General features: G+C 45.2%; 1 protein-coding gene across 2 annotated transcripts in view; it reads left to right on the top strand.

Annotated features, from left to right (window-relative positions):
* Nucleotides 1-18,956, top strand: part of HOATZ (HOATZ cilia and flagella associated protein) — a 172,734-nt gene that overhangs the window by 101,936 nt on the left and 51,842 nt on the right. For both annotated transcript variants that reach the window (XM_078683953.1, XM_078683952.1), the window contains one exon: nt 4,416-4,475. In XM_078683953.1, the coding sequence (XP_078540079.1) occupies nt 4,416-4,475 (60 nt within the window). The remainder of the gene's footprint in view (nt 1-4,415; nt 4,476-18,956) is intronic.

Raw genomic sequence — 18,956 nt, 5'->3', positions numbered from 1 at the left:
CAGGGCTTGGTTCTCCCTCACTCTGTTCCTCCCTCTGGTGTCCTTTACCCTCTGCTTGAGAATGCTACGCCCAGCAAACTGAACTGCTAGGGCACCTGTGGCAGCCGCCCCTCCCAGTTCCCCTGACACCAAGGCAACTCATTCTCCAGAATGCGATCTATGCGCATCTGGGGACTAACTATAACCCTCCTCTTGGTCACCTCCCAACCCCATCTCATTCACTGTCACCTGGTGGAAGTGATGACTCCCATCCTCAGGGATCACCAACTCACCACCTGAGTGCCCCTCCCTACTAAGGAAGATCACAACATGCTCTACAACCTGCACCAGGGGACTACCAGTTGGTGGTTTCTTATGACAGACAGAGTCCCCCTGCTTGTGTCCTAGCTGGGAATAATCAAAGCAGCTGGGTTGGAAATGGGACAGTCTGTTTCTCAGAAGGGGCTTGAGAACCCTTCCCCCCCTTACCCTGGGACATGTATGTGTCTCACTTGACCTCCCTCAAACTCTGCTGGGAGGAGCCTGATCCACCCTTCTTGGGATCACTCCAAGGTACTTTCCTTTGGACCCTGGCAATGATCCAAAGGCCTTCCTCCTTAGCAAGCTCCCCGGGGTTAGTCAACTTACTATCAACAAGGTATTGTGACAGATCTGGAAAACAAAGAGTGTACAAGTGCTCTTGAGCAAACAAATTATACAGCCCCTGGTAATCGTTTACCTCACTGCCCTTCACCCAGCCATCCAGTGACTTGCAAAAGGAATCCACATGATCCACCCAGTTCTGTTGGGCTAGCTTCTGACTTTCTCTGAACTTGTTCCTCTACTTCTCTGGGGTCACACCAAACCTTCTGATTAGGGCCTTTCTTCAAGGGGAAATACCTCATCATGTCACTCCTTTCTAGAGCCAGTAGAGTGTCCCTTCCCTCACTGGGATATGCTTTCACAGACTAGCTCCTCAATCTCCCTCAGGGACATTTTGCATCTGTAAAGCAATATCATAGGCCTCAAACCATCTGTCTATGTCATCTCCTATGACAAAGTCAGACACCAAACTGTCGGTATGTGGACCTGCCTGTAATAAAAAGGAAGATTTGAGCCTGGCAAGTAGGTTTTCTTGCCAGGTCGGTATGGCAGTTTACAACTGAACACACAGGCCCTGCAGTGGCAGACCTGAGACATGTTTAAATGGCTACTGGAGTTGGTGGCACAATCAGTGCTCCAGGCCCTGGGCACATATAGTGCACTTTACTTGGGACTTATACGTAAATTAAATATGCCAATTGGGAATAAGCCAATATTACCATGTTTAGAGTACAGAGCACATGCACTTCAGCACAGGTTAGCAGTGGTAAAGTGCCCAGAGTAGTAATGCCAACAAAACTGAATTCAGCAAAAAGGGGAGGAGGAAGATAAAAAGTTTGGGGGTGACCCTGCAGAAAGGGTCGGACTGACCCTCGACTAGGGCGTGTATAGGTGACATTCAGGTACATGGAAATTAATATTTATTAATCACCCTCAGATCTGCTGGATGGCAACCTGGACAGAACAGTCCGGCCCATTCACAGCCAAGTTACATTTTAGCCCTCTCTTCCCTTATCAGTTATGGGGTGAGTTGCAGTGGTGAAGATGGTAGTGCTTCCTCACCTCTTATATTACTTTGCGAATCCTCCTTAACTTATTCCTTGTTCCTTTTCAGAGACCTGGACAAATTACTGATTGCTTCAGTTTGGGGTGAGAAATGCAGTAGAGTGGCTCTGCCTATCTTGAAATTACCAGTTGAGGCAGGTGGCCTAGCTCTCCCAGATTTGAGCAATATTATTTAGCAGCCCAGCTGCAGTAGGTTGCTTGATTGCTGATAGGTTGATCCTTGTATGGGACTGGGATCAGCTTCATTACCTTCAATAAATATTTATTTCACTATTCTGTGTTCCCCTCCAAACATTCTCGCTTGCACTTCCCCAGGGTGTTTCGAACTGCGCTGTCCTGCCTTGACAGAACTTGTACGATTAATAAGCCAAAAGCACCCTTAGCACCAGCTATTCCTCTGCTTGGCCTCACCAATCGGTCAGAATGGATACGTTCTGGTCTGATTCAGTCATGGACTGAATCGGGTCAGTCAGTGCTAGGAAATCTTTTGTCAATGGCGCATTATTAGACATCTCAAAGTTTATGAAATATTATATTCTTCCTTCGGGGCAGTTCCTCACCTATAAATGTATTACAAAGGTAATGCAAGATCTGTTTCGAATTCACGTTTTTGACCCCACTATGTATAAAGTATATCAGATGCTTTACACTTTAGGGAATAGCGGCAAATTTATAAAGGGGTTTCATGGGGCTTTTTCGCGGCAACAAGCTACTTGGGGATTGGATCTAGGAAAGACATTTCATGGTACCAAATGGAGTAAAATACTGGAATACCCCAGAGGTGCCACGCAATGCCTAGCTTTGATGCATTTGATTCAATATCCTGAATCTTGCCTACTTAAGACCTAACAATATTAATGAACTATATCAACTGTCCCCAATGTCAGTCACCAACCTGCTGCATATGCTCTGTAGTCCCGTCTCCCAGTTTCCTTGTACTGGGCCACTGTTATTGGGGTTTTAACGACCACAACAGGTCGTACACTGACAAATTCCCCAGAGGTGGTTTAGCAAGACTGATTTCCAAATGCTAAACTAGAGAGTGCCTCCACCTAAAGTATAGCTTTTGCTTTGCTTTTGGCAAAGCGTAATATTACAGATGTGTTGGAAGAGTCCGCTCCGTCCATCCGCTGAGACATGGTGCGAGGTTTCACTTCCTTGGTTTTATTATGGGAGTACATTGTTAAATAGGGAAGAGCAGGCAGGGCTCATGAAATATTTTCTCGCTCAGAACAGGGTCGGCTCCTCCATAATGGCAGAGGAGCGCTGCCCCACTGGTCAGAGCCAGGGACAGAAAAATAAAATGATAAAACAACACCATTTTATTTTTCTGTCACTGCTTTAAGCATGAATGTATGGCGAGGTGGGGCCGGGAGGAGTAGTGGGCACTTAGAAATGCGCTTGCAAGTTTGGCTGACCGTCTTAGGACGGCCAAATAGACATGCACATTTCTTTTTCTCCAACTCAGCTGTGTTCACAACTGGGTTGGAGAAAAGCTGCAGGCTTCCAGATACTGTCTGAGCCCAGGCCACTCAGACGATCAATAAATGTTATTAGTCACATTATAGTAATTAGCAAAGAGCATTCAAACGGGTTTATCTTTTTAGATGCAAATTGTATTTATGATCTTGCTGTGTACACTTGTTATGAAGCAGAATCGGGTGCCTAATAACTTTTATAATCAAAAAGGAGCATTAGAGGGATATATAGGCAAAAAAGGTGCCCTCCACTCAACTATACTTTATACAAAAAATCCCTTGTTCACATTACACATCATGTCAATACTTCCTGTGCCCCAAAGTTTCTGTTCTAGTGGGTAAGAGTCTAATGTCTACTTATGAACTCTCCCAGATGTGTTTATTTTTATTATGAGTACGGGCACTATAAATTAAAGATGAGTGCAATGTGCTTTTCCGAAACTCATTTTTAATGTGTTGATGAGGAAGATTCTCCTCCTCTTAAGACGGGGATCTTTAAGGAACATATATGTCTAGATGTGCACTTAAATTTATTTTAGGGAACACACACACACACATTCCTTTTTCACCTATGGGTGTTGGTTTTCGTTCCTTTTTAGGAAAGTGCAGATGAGAGAGTGAGCAAGTTGGTGAGAACCTGCCAATCGCTCCAAGGTGGTTGCTTACGTGAGGCACTTCCTAATCACATTTTTTTGTACTTATTACTCAACACATGTGAGACATGCCTCTTGAGCATAGAACCTATATTTGTTTTTATATATACATCTGGGAGGGTTCATAAGTAGATATAAGACTCTTTCCCACTAGAATAGAAGTTGTGGGGCCCATGAAATATTGACATGATGTGTAATGTGCAACAAGGGCTTTTTTGCTTAGTAAACTTACCTATCTATGTATTTGAAGTGCATGTTGATGTAAAATGTAAGTCGAAGTAAAGGTATGTATGTATGTAAGTTCTGTCGATGTGAAGTTCATGTTGGATTAAAAGTATGTCTATCTGAAGTGAATGTGATTGGAATGGCAGTGAAGAAGATATAAATTGAGGTGTCCATGATAAATACAAAAGCAGAGAAACCATGGATGCATTGATATCTACTAACAGTTTATGCTGGTTTTCTTCCTCTGGAATAGTGAAGAAGCCACTTGCTTCTTCCCAGGTTTCTCTGCAAAAGCCTAAGCTAAAATGGGAGCTTGTGAGACCCCTGAACTGAACTAAACTGTTTTACCGTGTTGCCGATGAGGCTGTGAGTTGGATGACCACTGATCAGGGCCTGTGTTTCTCCCCATTAGGCAAAACAACGCGAGGAAATCATCGCTCTGTTGAAAACCCAACGGGAGGAAAGGCTCAAGGTGAGGCTTTTGTCACCTTAATTACTTGTGCTGCCGCTGAGGTTGACGCTTGACAACCAGTGTGATTTTGAAAACTTTTCCTGTATGGCCAACAATTTTGTGACATCATACAAAAACACATGGATGAAAGGTATGGGGCCAGTGTGCGTATATGTAGGCAAGCATGTACACTGGACTTCATGATTTAAGATAAGTTCACATTGGGCCCGATTCACCGACCTAACTTAAGACAAACTCCTAAACTTACTACTTTTGGTATTCTCAGAAGGCATTTAGTGGTGTTAAATTAAGATTTTGTCTTAAATTAGGATTTTGTCTTAGGTTAGGATTTTGTCCTAAATTAGGATTTTGTCTTAAGTTAGGATTTTGTCTTAAGTTAGGATTTTGTCCTAAATTAGGATTTTGTCCTAAATTAGGATTTTGCCTCAAGTTAGGATTTTGTCCTAAATTAGGATTTTGTCTTAAATTAAGATTTTGTCCTAAATTAGGATTTTGTCTTAAGTTAAACTTAGGTTTAACATAAGTCTGTCTTAAGTTTAATTTAAGACAAAATCCTAATTTAAGACAAAATCCTAATTTAGGACAAAATCCTAATTTAAGACCAAATTCTAATTTAAGACAAAATCTTAATTTAGGACAAAATCCTAATTTAGGAAAAAATCCTAATTTAAGACAAAATCCTAATTTAAGACTACTAAAGGCCTTCTGTGAATACCAAAAGTAGTAAATGTAGGATTTTGTCTTAAGTTAGTTCTGTGAATCGGGCCCATTGACCCTAATTACCAAGTGACATTTGGTAATTTTCCCAAATTGTAATATAACTGCCCTATTAGGGTCACGAATTCTGAATAGTCGTGTTCATCTGACAAAAAAATGACCTTTCGGTACTTTGGTAGTATGAGACTGCCTTCATCAGAACATATGATAGGTACACCATCAACTGTGTTTTCTTTAACTGAGTGAGGGGATGAACACTTAGTTGAAAGCATTTACAAACACTAAAGAACACACTCATTTGTTTCTAGAGTTTGCCTTGTTTACATTTATAAGGTTCAAGCAGTAGCACTGGCAGCCTGGACCTCCCATCTGCATGTCCCATTTGAGATGGAGATTTGCGGACAAGAAAACTGCACTTCCAAATTTATTTTTAAAAACCGATATAACAGAAATCCTTTGTGTGACTTTTCATTATTAATCATGGTATCAGGCCAGCCTGTAAAGGTTAAAAAGAACTATGATTTCTTTAAAAATGCTGCTAGTGTGCACAGTGTTTGTGCTTCAACACCAATGTGTTCATTTTAATGAATCGTTCATTGTTATTATTTAAGATGCGAATACCCGACAGGCATCTGAAGTACAAGTTTGTGTTTATTGGATTAACAAATGTGGAAATGTAAGAGTGGCAACTTAACTTTATCACAAATTTAGTATAGATAATGCCAATTAAAATGGCAAAAAATGTATGCACGTGGACGGAAATGTTAAAAACACCATAAAATTGGGAACCTCATTTACAATGCACTGGACTACCAAAGAGTTATAGAGGTTGCTCTGCAAAAATGAAAACGTCATATGCCCTCATTAGAAGCTGGGTGGAATAGAGTGCTGTATTTACCACAACAAGGTGAGGTATTTGCAACGGCATTCAGACCTTATGCAAATTTCCACAATGAAGAAAGTCAGCCTGAGGAAACCAGAAAAAAGCCAAAGAAAAGTCAATAAGACGAAATACTTTGTCCGCAAAAATATGTTTTTCTGGAAAAGGTAAACTTTTATTTTAAAAGGGTTGCAGTAGTCCTTCTTGTATGTCTACAATGACCCATTAATTAAAAAAAAAAAGTGGACAGCAATACGAAGGGACAACGGGAACAGCGGATGGGTATAGAGGATGTAGGGTGAAATAGACGGTGTAGGGCAGGTTTTTACACTGGCATAACAAAACTTGAGGGGGTCCCACTGCAAAGTACGTGGAAGGACCCCCTCCAGACTCAATCGGGAGCTCTCTGGCCAGAGTACTGTGCTGAGGAGCCCTGGAGCTTGGGCCCCCCGCTCCTCAGGGGCAATGGGAGCCTGTGTTATGCCACTGGGTTTTTAGGATTCGAAATAAAAGACCTGTCCAAAGATGGAGTTGTAAACAGCCCGCCGGATACAGGTTACTCATAAAGAAAAATGAATCAAGGTCTGACGAGAAAATATTATCAGAAGCATTTTATTCAGCTTACTTTTATATCGGGGACACGTATAGCTGCATCCCACATATGGTGAATTACTCCTATTCTGATCTTTAGCTTGAAAACGCGCATAACCTGAAGAATCAGTTTTTAACACACCTAATTCTAACTCTGCATGTTTTGCCTTTTTTCCTGGCCTTTTACCTCCAATGAATTGCGCCAGGTTTGACCTGCCGGAATGTAACTGGGTAAAACTGGCGTGATAATCCTCACACAGCTTGTAATTCTGATCTCTATGCAAGCTCTTGTTGTTCTGGCATCGGAATTTAGACAGTGGTTGAAGTGGGCAGGATAGGAGGGGCACAACGTGCCCAAACCTTTTTTTAATTTTAGAAAAACAGTTGCCCTACTTTTTGAGAAAAGCCAACCATCCCAGGACAGTTAATTTCTACTTTGGACACCCATCATTTGCATTGTATTTGACAATCCTGTTTTAAATGATTTAGTTTTAAGACAAATGCTGCAACAACCTTGGGCATATCTACATTACAAACCATGAGACATAACAGAGGCAGCAAATATAGCCCAGTCGTCAATAAAGCTAATTCAGTGATTTCCAAAGATGTAAGCATATCTTAGAAAAATAAATGAGAGTGCATTTCAGCAAACATAAGTGACCAGTCCCTCCCATTTTAGCCCTAGCTACAGACTGCTTTAGTGTTATGTTGCAAGAGCGCCTGTCTACTATCCGACTAAAAGAGTGCCTTGGCTCAGACATCTTTAGCCGCTGGCGTTCATGTCTTTCTCATGTTTTGCCATTGCTTGGGGGGGCTGTCCACCAAGGCCATCGCAATTTGAGGATGGTTACCTCAAGTAGTCCTTTTATTAAACTGCAGAAGCAACATGGTGTGTAGCTGTATCCAGTATGCATTATTTGATATATTTACTATGCTAGTGCAATGACAAATTAATATCTAATTGCTGGTATATGGCTGTACGTCGAGATATTTGAATGCCTACGCCTGTCATAAAATGAAATCATGGGCCATTCAGTAGTTGCGTTTGTGCAGGTATTTGGTTTAGTTTGCTGTCATGATAACATGTAAAGCCTACAATTTTGTTTTGTTCAAATAGTTAAAATGTTCACCAGAACAATGGCACCAACTTAGTATTTTTTCAAAAATGTACAATATTTGCCGTGTCGCCTTTGGAATTGTATAAAAATATGAACATTGCTGCTTCTTCAAAAATAGCGAGACCTATTGGCTTTGCCAATGCTTATCCTATCAAAGCCTCACCAACCGCATTCAGAAAATGCTGGGATCAAAGGTGGCTGTCCTTGACTCTGATGCTAGGTAGAAGAATATCCCAGTTGGAGGCCGTTTACTGAGATTCTCTATCTGCATTTGGTATTTCTCCAAAGTGAGCACATTGGAGCAAGGATCCCCATTTATGTAGTAGATTCCTGCTTATTGTGGTATACAAGAAATTATATATTTTACAACTCGAAGTGGCACTAGAGGGAGTTTGAATATGCAGAATTCCGCTTCCAAAAATTGCATCACATTCCATGGAAATTTCTCCCAGTTTCAGAATTGAAATTTGGGTGTGGTGGGGGGACAAAAGGGGAAAAGAGAACGTTAAAAATAAGAAATAATTTTAAACTGATTGCACACAAAAATGACACCATTGTATGCTTTTGAAGATGTTTAGTCCAGAAAAATATGTGAGACAATCATAGGAGTTCTTGTTTCTTGTTTTGGTGAAATAAGATACCCACAGAATGGCTTGAAATGTATTTCCTCTCAAAGAAAAGCATGAGATGTAAAAGGGAAAAATAAAATGTCTAATTTCAAGAAATGCAAAAAAACAATTGATGGACGGAATGCTGAACAATGTCAAACATACACCCCAGTGCAGAGATCTGGGTCTAAATCCATAGTTTTTTGCTCACGATGCCATTCCAGTTTGGACCCAGCCATTTGGAAATGAGTCTTGACCCTGCTCCCCATGGGAACAGTCCAGCCCGAACTGCCAAGCCAGGTCCTCCCTGGACAAAGAAACAAGCATCCTGGGACCGGTTTTGGAAAAGCATGAGATGCAAGTGGAAAAAATAAGATGCCTAATTTCAAGAAATAGCAAACTAATGAATTTCACCAATTAATGTCAGTGAAGATTTGATTTTGTATATTCTAACTCTAGTGTAGAACACGAGTTTGCCTTGTTTTTAGGACTGACGTGAGAGTGCAGCTGTCATCTGGCTGTATGGAGTCAGCAGAAAAAAAGTTTGAAGAAGCACTACCGATAGAGGGACCTTGGCTCCACCCACAGCATTTGTTTGGGCAGGCGTTGTGTGCTTCCACTGAAAAAATTGTTATGTTGCACTTTGTGCACTGTAGAAAAGCTTATGCTTTAAACAGAGGACTTATTTAGTAACAGTGCAGGCCAGTGATCAATGCTATAGGCCTGATCTGTTCATTTTGAAAAGGTATGACCAAAGCAGTAGGTCTGACATACATATAGTGAAATTCATTAGTTAAAATTAGTAGGCAATTATGAGTGCATTGTTATTACACTATACTGTAGCCAGTAAACAGGTATTATTTTACTTGGAACCTCATAGAATTTTACTTGGAACCTCATAGATTTATATAGTAGACAAGGATTTTGGTGTCCATAACCCCCTTGAACAAACTCTGGGGTAGAAGACTTGCTCAGTGAGAATCCTTTTTAGTTTCTTAAAGTGGATGTTAGACTTGGCATCTTTGGCGTAATTTCCCTCTATCTTTTTGCTTCTGACCTCCTGTGTTTTTTACTGCGTGCTGCATTTTGTTTTTGCTGGTTTTAGGACTCTGGGCACTTTACCACTTCTGACTAGCGCTAAAGTGCATTTGCTCCCTGTGTAAATTGTATTGGTGATTGGTTTAGCCATTATTGGCATATTTGATGTACTAGTAAGTCCCTAGTAAAGTGCACCGTGTGTGCCCAGGGCCTGTAAAGCAAATGGTACTAGTGGGCCTTCAGCACTGATTGTGCCACCCACATGAGTAGCCCTGCAAACATGTCTCAGGCCTGCTACTGCAGAGCCTGTATGTGCAGTTTTAAACTGCCATTTCGACCTGGCAAGTGCACCTACTTGCCAGGCCCAAAGCTTCCCTTTTTGACATGTAAGTCCTCCCTAAGGAAGGCCCAAGACAGCCCCATGGGCAGGGTGCAGTGTATTTAAAAGGTAGGAAATGTGCTGTTGTGTTTTACATGTCCTAATAATGAAATACTGCCAATTGTTCACTTTTGCAAGGACTATCTCTCACATAGGGTAACATTGGGGTTGCCTTGAAATATCTTTTAAGTGTAATTTCCCATTGGGAGCAGATATATATTTGGAGTTTGGGATCTCTGAATTCACAATTTAAAAGTATATATTTTGGTGAAGTTAGTTTTTAAATTGAATGTTTGAAAAGGGCAGTTTCATAAAGTGGCAATTTTCTTGCTTAACCTTCTATGCTTCTGCCTGTCTGAAGAATCCACGTCTGGGTTAGGATGACAATTGGGCTCTTGTGTATTCTCTCTAGACAGTCACACAAAGGGAGCTGAGATGTGCCTTGCACATCCTGATGGGCCATCACCAGGCTGATGGGCCTTCCTGAGATAGAGTGGTGGGAGGAGTTGTCTTTGACACCTGAATAGGATTGTACCTATCCTCACACAAAGCTGTCTCCACCGCACTGTAGTGTGTCTGGAGCCAGGGCAGGGAACGGCAGGGTCTTGTGCACTACAAAGACTTTCCTTTTAAAGATTGCCTACTTTAAAGGCAGAAACTGGTATAAGTACTGGAGCTATGACACCATAATTCAGAACACTTCTGGACTAAAGGACATTCTGCCAGGAAGAAGAGTTGGATGTTATAGGAGGGATTGACACTCTGCCTGTTGCTTTGTTGTCTGACCTTCTGCTTGCTACTTCTGTCCTGGGAGTGAAAGGCATGGACTTTGCTTTCTACATCCTGCTTCCAAGGTTCTCCGAGGGCTTGGGCACGCTTGCCTTCTGCTAAGAAGTCTCAGGACCATCAAAGATTTTACCAACCAGTGCCTGGGCTCTTCTGCTGAGAGCCCTGACTTTGCCAGATGGTGCCCAATTCAGTGCCTTGGCCCTTGAAAGTAGAATCTGGTGATCTGAAGAAGAAAATCCACTCATCGACTCTTAGCGCCCATTTTCTCGACGAACATGGCTGTGTGACTGAAAAATCGATGCAGCGCCATGGTGCGTCCGAAGAATCGACGCAGCTCCTGCCACGTGGCTGAAAAATCACTGCAGCCCGAGTTCCGAGCACCATGTCACCGACATCCATGGCACCCGCTCCAACTCTGACACAGTCCTTGCTTTGCAGCTGAAGAATCAGCACATCACCTGCTTCACAGCTGTGAAATCGACACAGCGACTGCTTTGCCGCATCGACACAGAACGTCTGGATTTTTTACGCATCGTCCCCGGGTCTGTCCCGCAGAGGAGCTGGTAGGCAGGCGGCAACAATGGAAGTTCCAGTGGGAACTGGCTAAACTCAAGAGGGATGTCGAAAAAGATGCCTTGGCTGTGGAGAAGGATAAGTTGGCCATAAAGGAGAGGGAAATGATTTTAGCTTAGGAAGTGACCTTAAAAGAGTTTGATTTGAAGGCCAAGTCCAGTACAGATAGTGGTAGAGCACCCAGAAGGAAAGGTACATATACCCAAGGATGTAGAGAAGGATTATGTTGTGAGGAATGACATTGACCTGTGGTTTAGGGGCTATGAAGTAGCTTTAAGTGCATACAGGGTCCATGACGGAGATTGGGGAGCAGGTCTGTGGAATCACTTCACCAAGGAGGGGAGGGACTCCTTATTGACCTTAGCAATAGAGGATCATCAGATGAGGTACCATGCCGTGAAGGAAGATCTGGTCAGGAGGTATGGTCTCACACCAGAGAGTTACAGAGTGAAGTTTATGGAGAGTTTTTCTCTGGGTTCACAAACCTGGGTTGAATATGTTGATTTCTACTGCAGAGCACTGGATGGTTGGGTGAAGGGCAGTGAGGTAACAGACTATCAGGAGCTGTACAACATAATTGCATGGGAGCATGTATCGAGTCGTTGTTTTCCAGAGCTGCAGAATCACTTGATTGACAGCAAGCTTACAATCCCCAGGAAGCTTACTAAGGAGGCGGACTGCCGGCTTCGCACCAGGGTCCAAAAGAAGTTGTATGTGGGAGACTCTGCCAAGGGTGGGCAAAGTCCCCAGCAGCAGAAGATTGGGACAAGGGTAAAAATGGTGAGTTCTCTAAAATAAAACAAAATAACTCCCAGGGTAAGGATACCCAGCCCCCCATTGAGAAGAAGAGATTATTCTTGCCAGGAAAGCCTGTAGGGAAGGGACCCCTGGCATGCCATGATTGTAACTATCCAGAGTACTTTAGAGGGAGTCCCAAGTGTCCCAAATGCTCACAGGCCCCACCAGTGGGCAGTCACCGGGGATGGCCAGTGTAGTGCTTGGAGAGAAGTTGGTCCCAGGTGGGTGTGAGATTACCCTTGTCTCACTAGGTGACAGTGAGATGGTCCCGAGAACCCTCATGCCTAATAACATTAAGAAATACAGGCAGTGGGTGACCATCAGTGGTCAGAGGGTAGAGGCTATGAGAGACACAGGAGCCAGTGTGACTTCTGTCAGGTGCCAACTGGTGTCTGAAGAGCAAGTGTTGCCTGGAGTGCCTTACCAAGTAGTTAAAGTAGACAACAGCAAGCGCATTTGTAAATTAGCTCAGAATCCGTTTAAGGGGGGGGGTCTCATGACTTTTCAGGGTAGCTGTGAACCCATCCATTCCTGTAGATTGTCTGTTAGGAAACAACCTGGAACCATTGGTGTACTCATGACATAGATACTGTGGATAGTCCACCTGTGAAGCACAAGATTTATAGGCTGACTGACAGTGAAGTCTAGCATTAAGGAAGAGGTTTCCATGATACTAGCCCTATTGGTGATTGAGCCCTCCAGCAGTCTTTACTCCAGCTCAATGGCCTTGGTTCCAAAGGCTGTCACATCTAGTGTCACTCCTTATCTGTGGTTTTGCGTGGACTACTGTGGGCTCATCCCATCCCCTGAGCTGATAAGCTCATTGATTGGTGGGGATCTGCCAAGTTCCCCAGTTTGTTTGATTTAACGTCTGGGTACTGGCAGATTGCCTTGACTAAGGGGGTGCAAGAGAGGTCAGTGTTCTCAGTGCCAGAAGGTCACTACCAGATACGAGTCTTGCCTTTTAGGTTGACGAACACCCCTGCTACATTCCAGATGCTGGTCAACCAGGTCCTGGCTAGTTTGTAGAACTTCAGTGCCGCCTACCTAGATGAGATTGCGGTCCTCAGTTCTAGTTGGGAGGACCACTTGTACCACCTCCAAGAGGTGTTGAAGGCTCTACAGAGCACAGGCCTCACTATCAGGCCAGTAAGTGCCAGGTAGGGTACGAACCTGTGGTGTACTTGGGACACCACGTCAGAAGCAGCCAGGTGGCGCCCCGACAACCCATGGTTGACACCATTTTGGATTGGGAACCCCCCAAGACCGAGATATAGGTTAAATCCTCCCAAGGCCTCACCAGGTACTACCACAGATTCGTCAAGGGGTATGGCACCATTGTTACTCCCTTGACAGAGCTAATATCAAGGAAGCAGCCACGGTCAGGTGATCTGGACTGGGGCATGCCAGACCGCTTTTGATGCCTTGAATACTTTTGATGACCGAGTCTGCTATGATATCTGCATTGGAAGAGCTGAGAGCTATCTTGGAGGAGGGTAATCCTGCTTCACTGAATTTGTTAGACCTCTCGGCCGCATTCAATACGGTCAATCACAAGGTAATGAGCGATTGTAGCAATTCTCTGGGAACAGAGGCACAGCTCTCGTGCTGCTTAAATCCTTTCTATAGGAGAAAGAGCAATTTGTAGCCATGGATATTTACTCTTCCAGTCCATTCTTTCTTCCATGTGGGGTACGCGGGGCTCTTTGTCGAGCCCTACCTTTTTTTAACCTATATGTTACTCCCCTAGACAACCTTATCAAATCATTTGAGTTTTCTGTGATTAGCTATGCAGATGACACCCAGATCGTTGTCTCCGTGGCCGGAAACCAGCAGAAATCAGCTGCCAATTGTCGCTGCTGTATGCAACAGATAAGTTACTGGATTACTAATAACTGTTTATAGTTAAACTCCGGCAAAACTCAAGCATTGCTTCTTGGCAACAATACCTCCTTTTGGTCTACAGACTGGTTTCAGTCAAACATGGGGAGCTTTCCTGTTCCTGTCCCCAAAGTAAAAAACTTGGGGATAGTATTTGACTATTATTTGTCATTTGATAAGCAGACTAATGGAGTGACCTTTTCATCCTTCTTTTCCTTAAAGATCCTGAGAAAGGTTTTCCCGTTTGTTCAGTTGGAACTTGGGAAATTAGTGGTCATTACCCTCATTTTTTTTAAGTTGGACTACTGCAATGCCCTGTACTTGAATTTGCAGAAGCAATTACTCAATAAGTTACAGATTCTGCAGAATGCTGCAGTACCGTTGTTCGTAGGAATTCCTAAGCATCAATCTGCCTCTCAGGCCCTAGTCCAACTTCACTGGCTACCAGTGCGTAAGCGCTTAGATTTGAGAGCATTATGCATTGCTTTTAAAGTATTGCATGGCTTAGGACCCGAATATTTAAAAAATAAATTTGTCTGGTAATCTTAATACCTGTCTTTTTAAAATTTAGATTAGTTTCTTAGACATGTTTTCTTTACCTTCTGCTGAAGTGGCTAGTGCCAAGACGTCCTCGGGCAGTTGTTGCACTTTATTTAACTTATTTTCGTTTTCAAGGCGCCATCCATGTGCACGGCGCCCGTGCTCAAGGATCCTGACTTCTCCAAGGAGTTTGTGGTGCAGACTGTCACCTCAGACCATGGTGTGGAAGCTGTGCTTTCACAGCTGAACAAAGAAGGCCTAGATCAACCCGTAGCTTTCATTAGCAGGAGGTTACTTCCCCGGGAACAGAGGTGGAGCGACATTGAAACGGAAGCTTTTGCTGTGGTCTTTGCACTGAAGAAGCTAAGAGCCTACTTGTTTGGCACTCACATCCTGATTCAGACAGACCACAGTCCCCTCAGATGGTTGATGCAAATGAGGGGTGAGAACCCAAAACTGTTGAGGTGGCCCATCTCCCTACAGGGAATAGACTTTACAGTGAGACACCGCCCTGGCACAGAACACGCCAGCGCTGAGTGTCGGTCCAGGTTCTTCCCCCTTAGTAAAAAGAATTCCCATGAGCTTGAGTAGCTCTACCCACATTCGGCTCAGGGGTGGGAATTGTAGCTTGCTTTGCAAACTGTAATTCTGTATACATTTTATAATTGTATGACTATACGCCTGGTGGTTTGCTTGCAAAATGCTTATGCTCAATACAGTGGGCCAGGGTTAGTTATGGTGACAATTTAATGAAGCAGGTTATAGTCCTGATTGGTTCACTAAGCACATTTATGTCCAGTTCTAATGGATTGCTCTGTTTATTATGAAAAGTTATGACAAAGGCAGTAGGCCTGTTTTATTTATTGTTTAAAGCTTTTCTTAAAATCAATAGGCCTTTGAGGAAAATTGTTATTACATCGTGTGAAAGCCTGTAAGCAGGTGTCTTATTACATGGAATCTCTGAGATTACCATAGTAGGCAAGCTATGGTGTTATTTACCCCCCTCTGACAAACCCTGAGGGAATTATATTTTCACTATGATCCTCCTTGTTAAACGTTTCTGTCAACTGTAATTTTATATATATTTGTAATTTTATGACTGTTCTCCTTGTGTTTGCCCTGTGGGAAAGCGTGTGCTCAGTTCAGTAATTCTTAGTTGGTTATGGTGACCAGTCAATGATGAAGAATATACTTTTTATTAGTTCTTTGGCAAAAGATATGTCACAGGCCATAGCTCTGATCTGTTTACAATGAAACGTTCCAACAAAAGCTGTAGGCCTGACTTTTATTGTGAAAAGCATATTTTACTTATTTAAGAACTGATTCTTATTACATGGTGTCGAAGACTGTAAAATTGATTATGTTTTGCAGAATCTTGCAGATTACCATATTAGGCAACGATTCTGGTCACCCCCTCTGACATAATCGGGGGGAAGAAGATTTGCACTGTGAGAATCCTTGTTAGGCCCTCTTACTATAGGTTGTATATTGTTGTGCTAATGGTAATTTTGTGTGTATTTTTAATGTTATGATTGTATTCCAGATAACTTCCTCGTAAGAAATCTTCTGCTCAATATACATTATACACAAACTGGTTATGGTGGCAAACAAATGGTGAATGCCAGAGGTCTTATTAGTTCACTGGAAAACGTTATGTCAGAGACCTCAAGCAGATTTTTTCATTATGAAAACACACGACAAGGGCATCAGGCCTGATTTTATTTATTGTGAAATATAGGGCTGATTGTGGTTACACTGGGCTAAAGCCTGGTAGACAGGTATGTTGTACATGGAGTAATCTCACAGATTGCTATAGTAGACTAGGGGTTTGGCCATGGTGACTCCTCAGACAAACCATGGGAGAAGATTTGCACTGTTAGAATACTTGTTAGGCCCTTCATAAGAGGGGTTGTATACTGTTTTGCTAACTGTAATTTTTTACATGTTATGATTTCATGACTGAATGCTTGCATTTTGGGGAAGATTATGTTCAATATAGCCAGGTGAGCCGATTATTATGACAAGCCAATTTAAAGACTTCAGGCATGATTGGTTTATTAGGGAATGTTATGTCAGATGCCATATGTCTGATATATGTTTTATGAAACATTACCAAAACTGTGTTTAAGCCAATAGGCCATAAAGGGGGTATTGTTATTCAACTCTGTTAAAACCTGTAGAGGGATATTGTGTGACCGCTCAGCCCTCCACAGGGCTTGGTCGCCCCCCTCACTGCTGCCGCTCCTGCCTGCCTTTGCCGCCTCCTGCCTGCAGATTCCTTCGCTCGCTGCCTGCTGCTCCTGGGAATTTCCCGCTGCTCCTGGGAATTTCCCGCTGCCCGCTGCTTCTTGGAATTTCCCGCCGCTGCCTCCCTGCTGCCCCGCCCCCCTGTGATTCCATTCGCCGCCCCGCTCCCGCCACCCAGCTGCTCCTCCCTCCCGGCTCCTTACTTATGACGCCCCCAGAGCGACCGCGCAGCGGACGCGCGCAGCGGGAGCACCGATTGAGCGCCGAAGGTGCGCCAAAGGTAAGCCCGTCTGCGCCCGTCCGCGCCTGGACCGCGCCCAGCGCCAGGACCCCTGGCCCTCCCCGCCGAGGCAAGACGACCAGACTGACCTACGACACCGCCACTCTCAACGCACTCAATGCCGGCCGAACCCACGCCTGCTGCCGAGCCACCCCGAGACGCACCCACGGACCCTTCACCTGCTGCACCTGCAAGTTCACCTGCCTCCGAACCTGCCCCGCACCCGCCAAGACAAACACCAGCAGCAACCACCTCAAGTGCATCCTGATCAACACCCGCTCCGTCCACAGACACGCCGTGGAACTCTGGAACCTCCTCGACGCTACATCACCGGACGTCGCCTTCCTCACGGAAACCTGGATGAACGCCTCCTCTGCACCCGACATCGCCATCCCGGACGGGTACAAGATCATCAGGAGGGACCGCATCAACCAGACCGGAGGTGGTATCGCCATCGTCCACAGGAACACCATCCGCATCACGACCGACGCCAACGACTCCTTCGCCGCAGCCGAACATCTCCACTTCCAGATTCACACCGACCCTAAGACGACCCTCAGAGGCACCCTCGTCTACAGACCCCCGGGACCACGCACACAATTCAGCGAAGACATCACAGACTTCATCAGCCCGCACGCCCTCCCCTCCACTGACTACATCCTCCTCGGGGACCTCAACTTCCACCTGGAGAACAACAAGGACCGCAACACCACCGCCCTGCTGGAAAACCTCGCCAACCTCGGACTCAAGCAACTGGTGAACACCCCCACCCACTACGCTGGCCACACGCTTGATCCCGTCTTCTCTTCCAGCAAGTACATCACCTTCAGCCACGCCACCGGACTCCACTGGACCGACCACAGCTGCGTCCACTTCAGCTTCAAAAGATCCACGACCCACCACCACCCGCAACAGGGACCTCACAGGAATTGGAGCAAGATCACCGCAGACCAGCTCACCACCTCCCTCAGCCAGAGCCCACCCGCCAACACAACGGACCCCAACGAAGCAACGAAGCAGCCCGCAACTTCACACATTGGCTGACCGCCTGCGCCGACGACCTCGCGCCACTAAAGAACCCTCCCAGGACCCAGAAGCAAGAAGGCATCCTGGTTCACCGACAACCTCAAGGACTCCAAGAAGACCTGCCGCACCCTCGAGAAAGCCTGGCTCCTTGAACGGACCACCGACAACATGACCGCCCTCAAACACGCTACCCGCAAGCACCACCAGCTCATCCGCACCACCAAGAAGAAATCCCTGAAGGAACGACTGGACAACAACGCCCACGACAGCAAAGAGCTCTTCACTATCGTCAAGGAGTTCTCCAACCCCAGCACCGGCACCAACGACATCACTCTGTCACAAGACCTCTGTGACTCCCTCGCCTCGTTCTTCCACCGCAAGATCGCCGACATCCACAACAGCTTCGGCGCCCCACCCACGCACCCAACCGTCGAACTAACGCCCCCCACCGCCACCCTTCGCACCTGGACCACGGTGACCACCGAAGACACAGCCCGCACGATGAACACCATCCACTCCGGATCACCGACCGACCCCTGCCCACACCACGTCTTCAACAAGGCCGACTCCACCATCGCACCCTAACTCCGGAACATCATCAACTCCTCCTTCAACACCGCCACCTTCCCGGAGAGCTGGAAGCACGCCGAGATCAGCGCCCTCCTGAAGAAACCTACAGCGGACCCCACCGATCTCAAAAACTTCCGCCCCATCTTGCTCCTCCCTTTTCCTGCTAAAGTCATTGAGAAGATCGTCAACAGACAGCTGATCGCCTTCCTCGAGACGAACGGATCCCTCGACCCCTCGCAGTCCGGCTTCAGAGCCAACCACAGCACCGAGACCGCCCTCATCGCAGCCACCGACGACATCCGGACCCTGCTCGACAAGGGGGAAACAGTGGCCCTCATCCTCCTGGACCTCTCCGCTGCGTTCGACACGGTCTGCCACCGCACCCTAGTCCAGCGCCTCAGCAACATCGGTATCCAAGAGAAGGCACTGGAGTGGATCATCTCGTT

The sequence above is a fragment of the Lissotriton helveticus genome, chromosome 3_1 (assembly GCF_964261635.1).
Source record: "Lissotriton helveticus chromosome 3_1, aLisHel1.1, whole genome shotgun sequence".
NCBI lineage: Eukaryota > Metazoa > Chordata > Amphibia > Caudata > Salamandridae > Lissotriton > Lissotriton helveticus.
The sequence above is the reverse complement of the archived record's forward strand: the minus strand, read 5'-3'. Positions and strand labels throughout refer to the sequence as shown.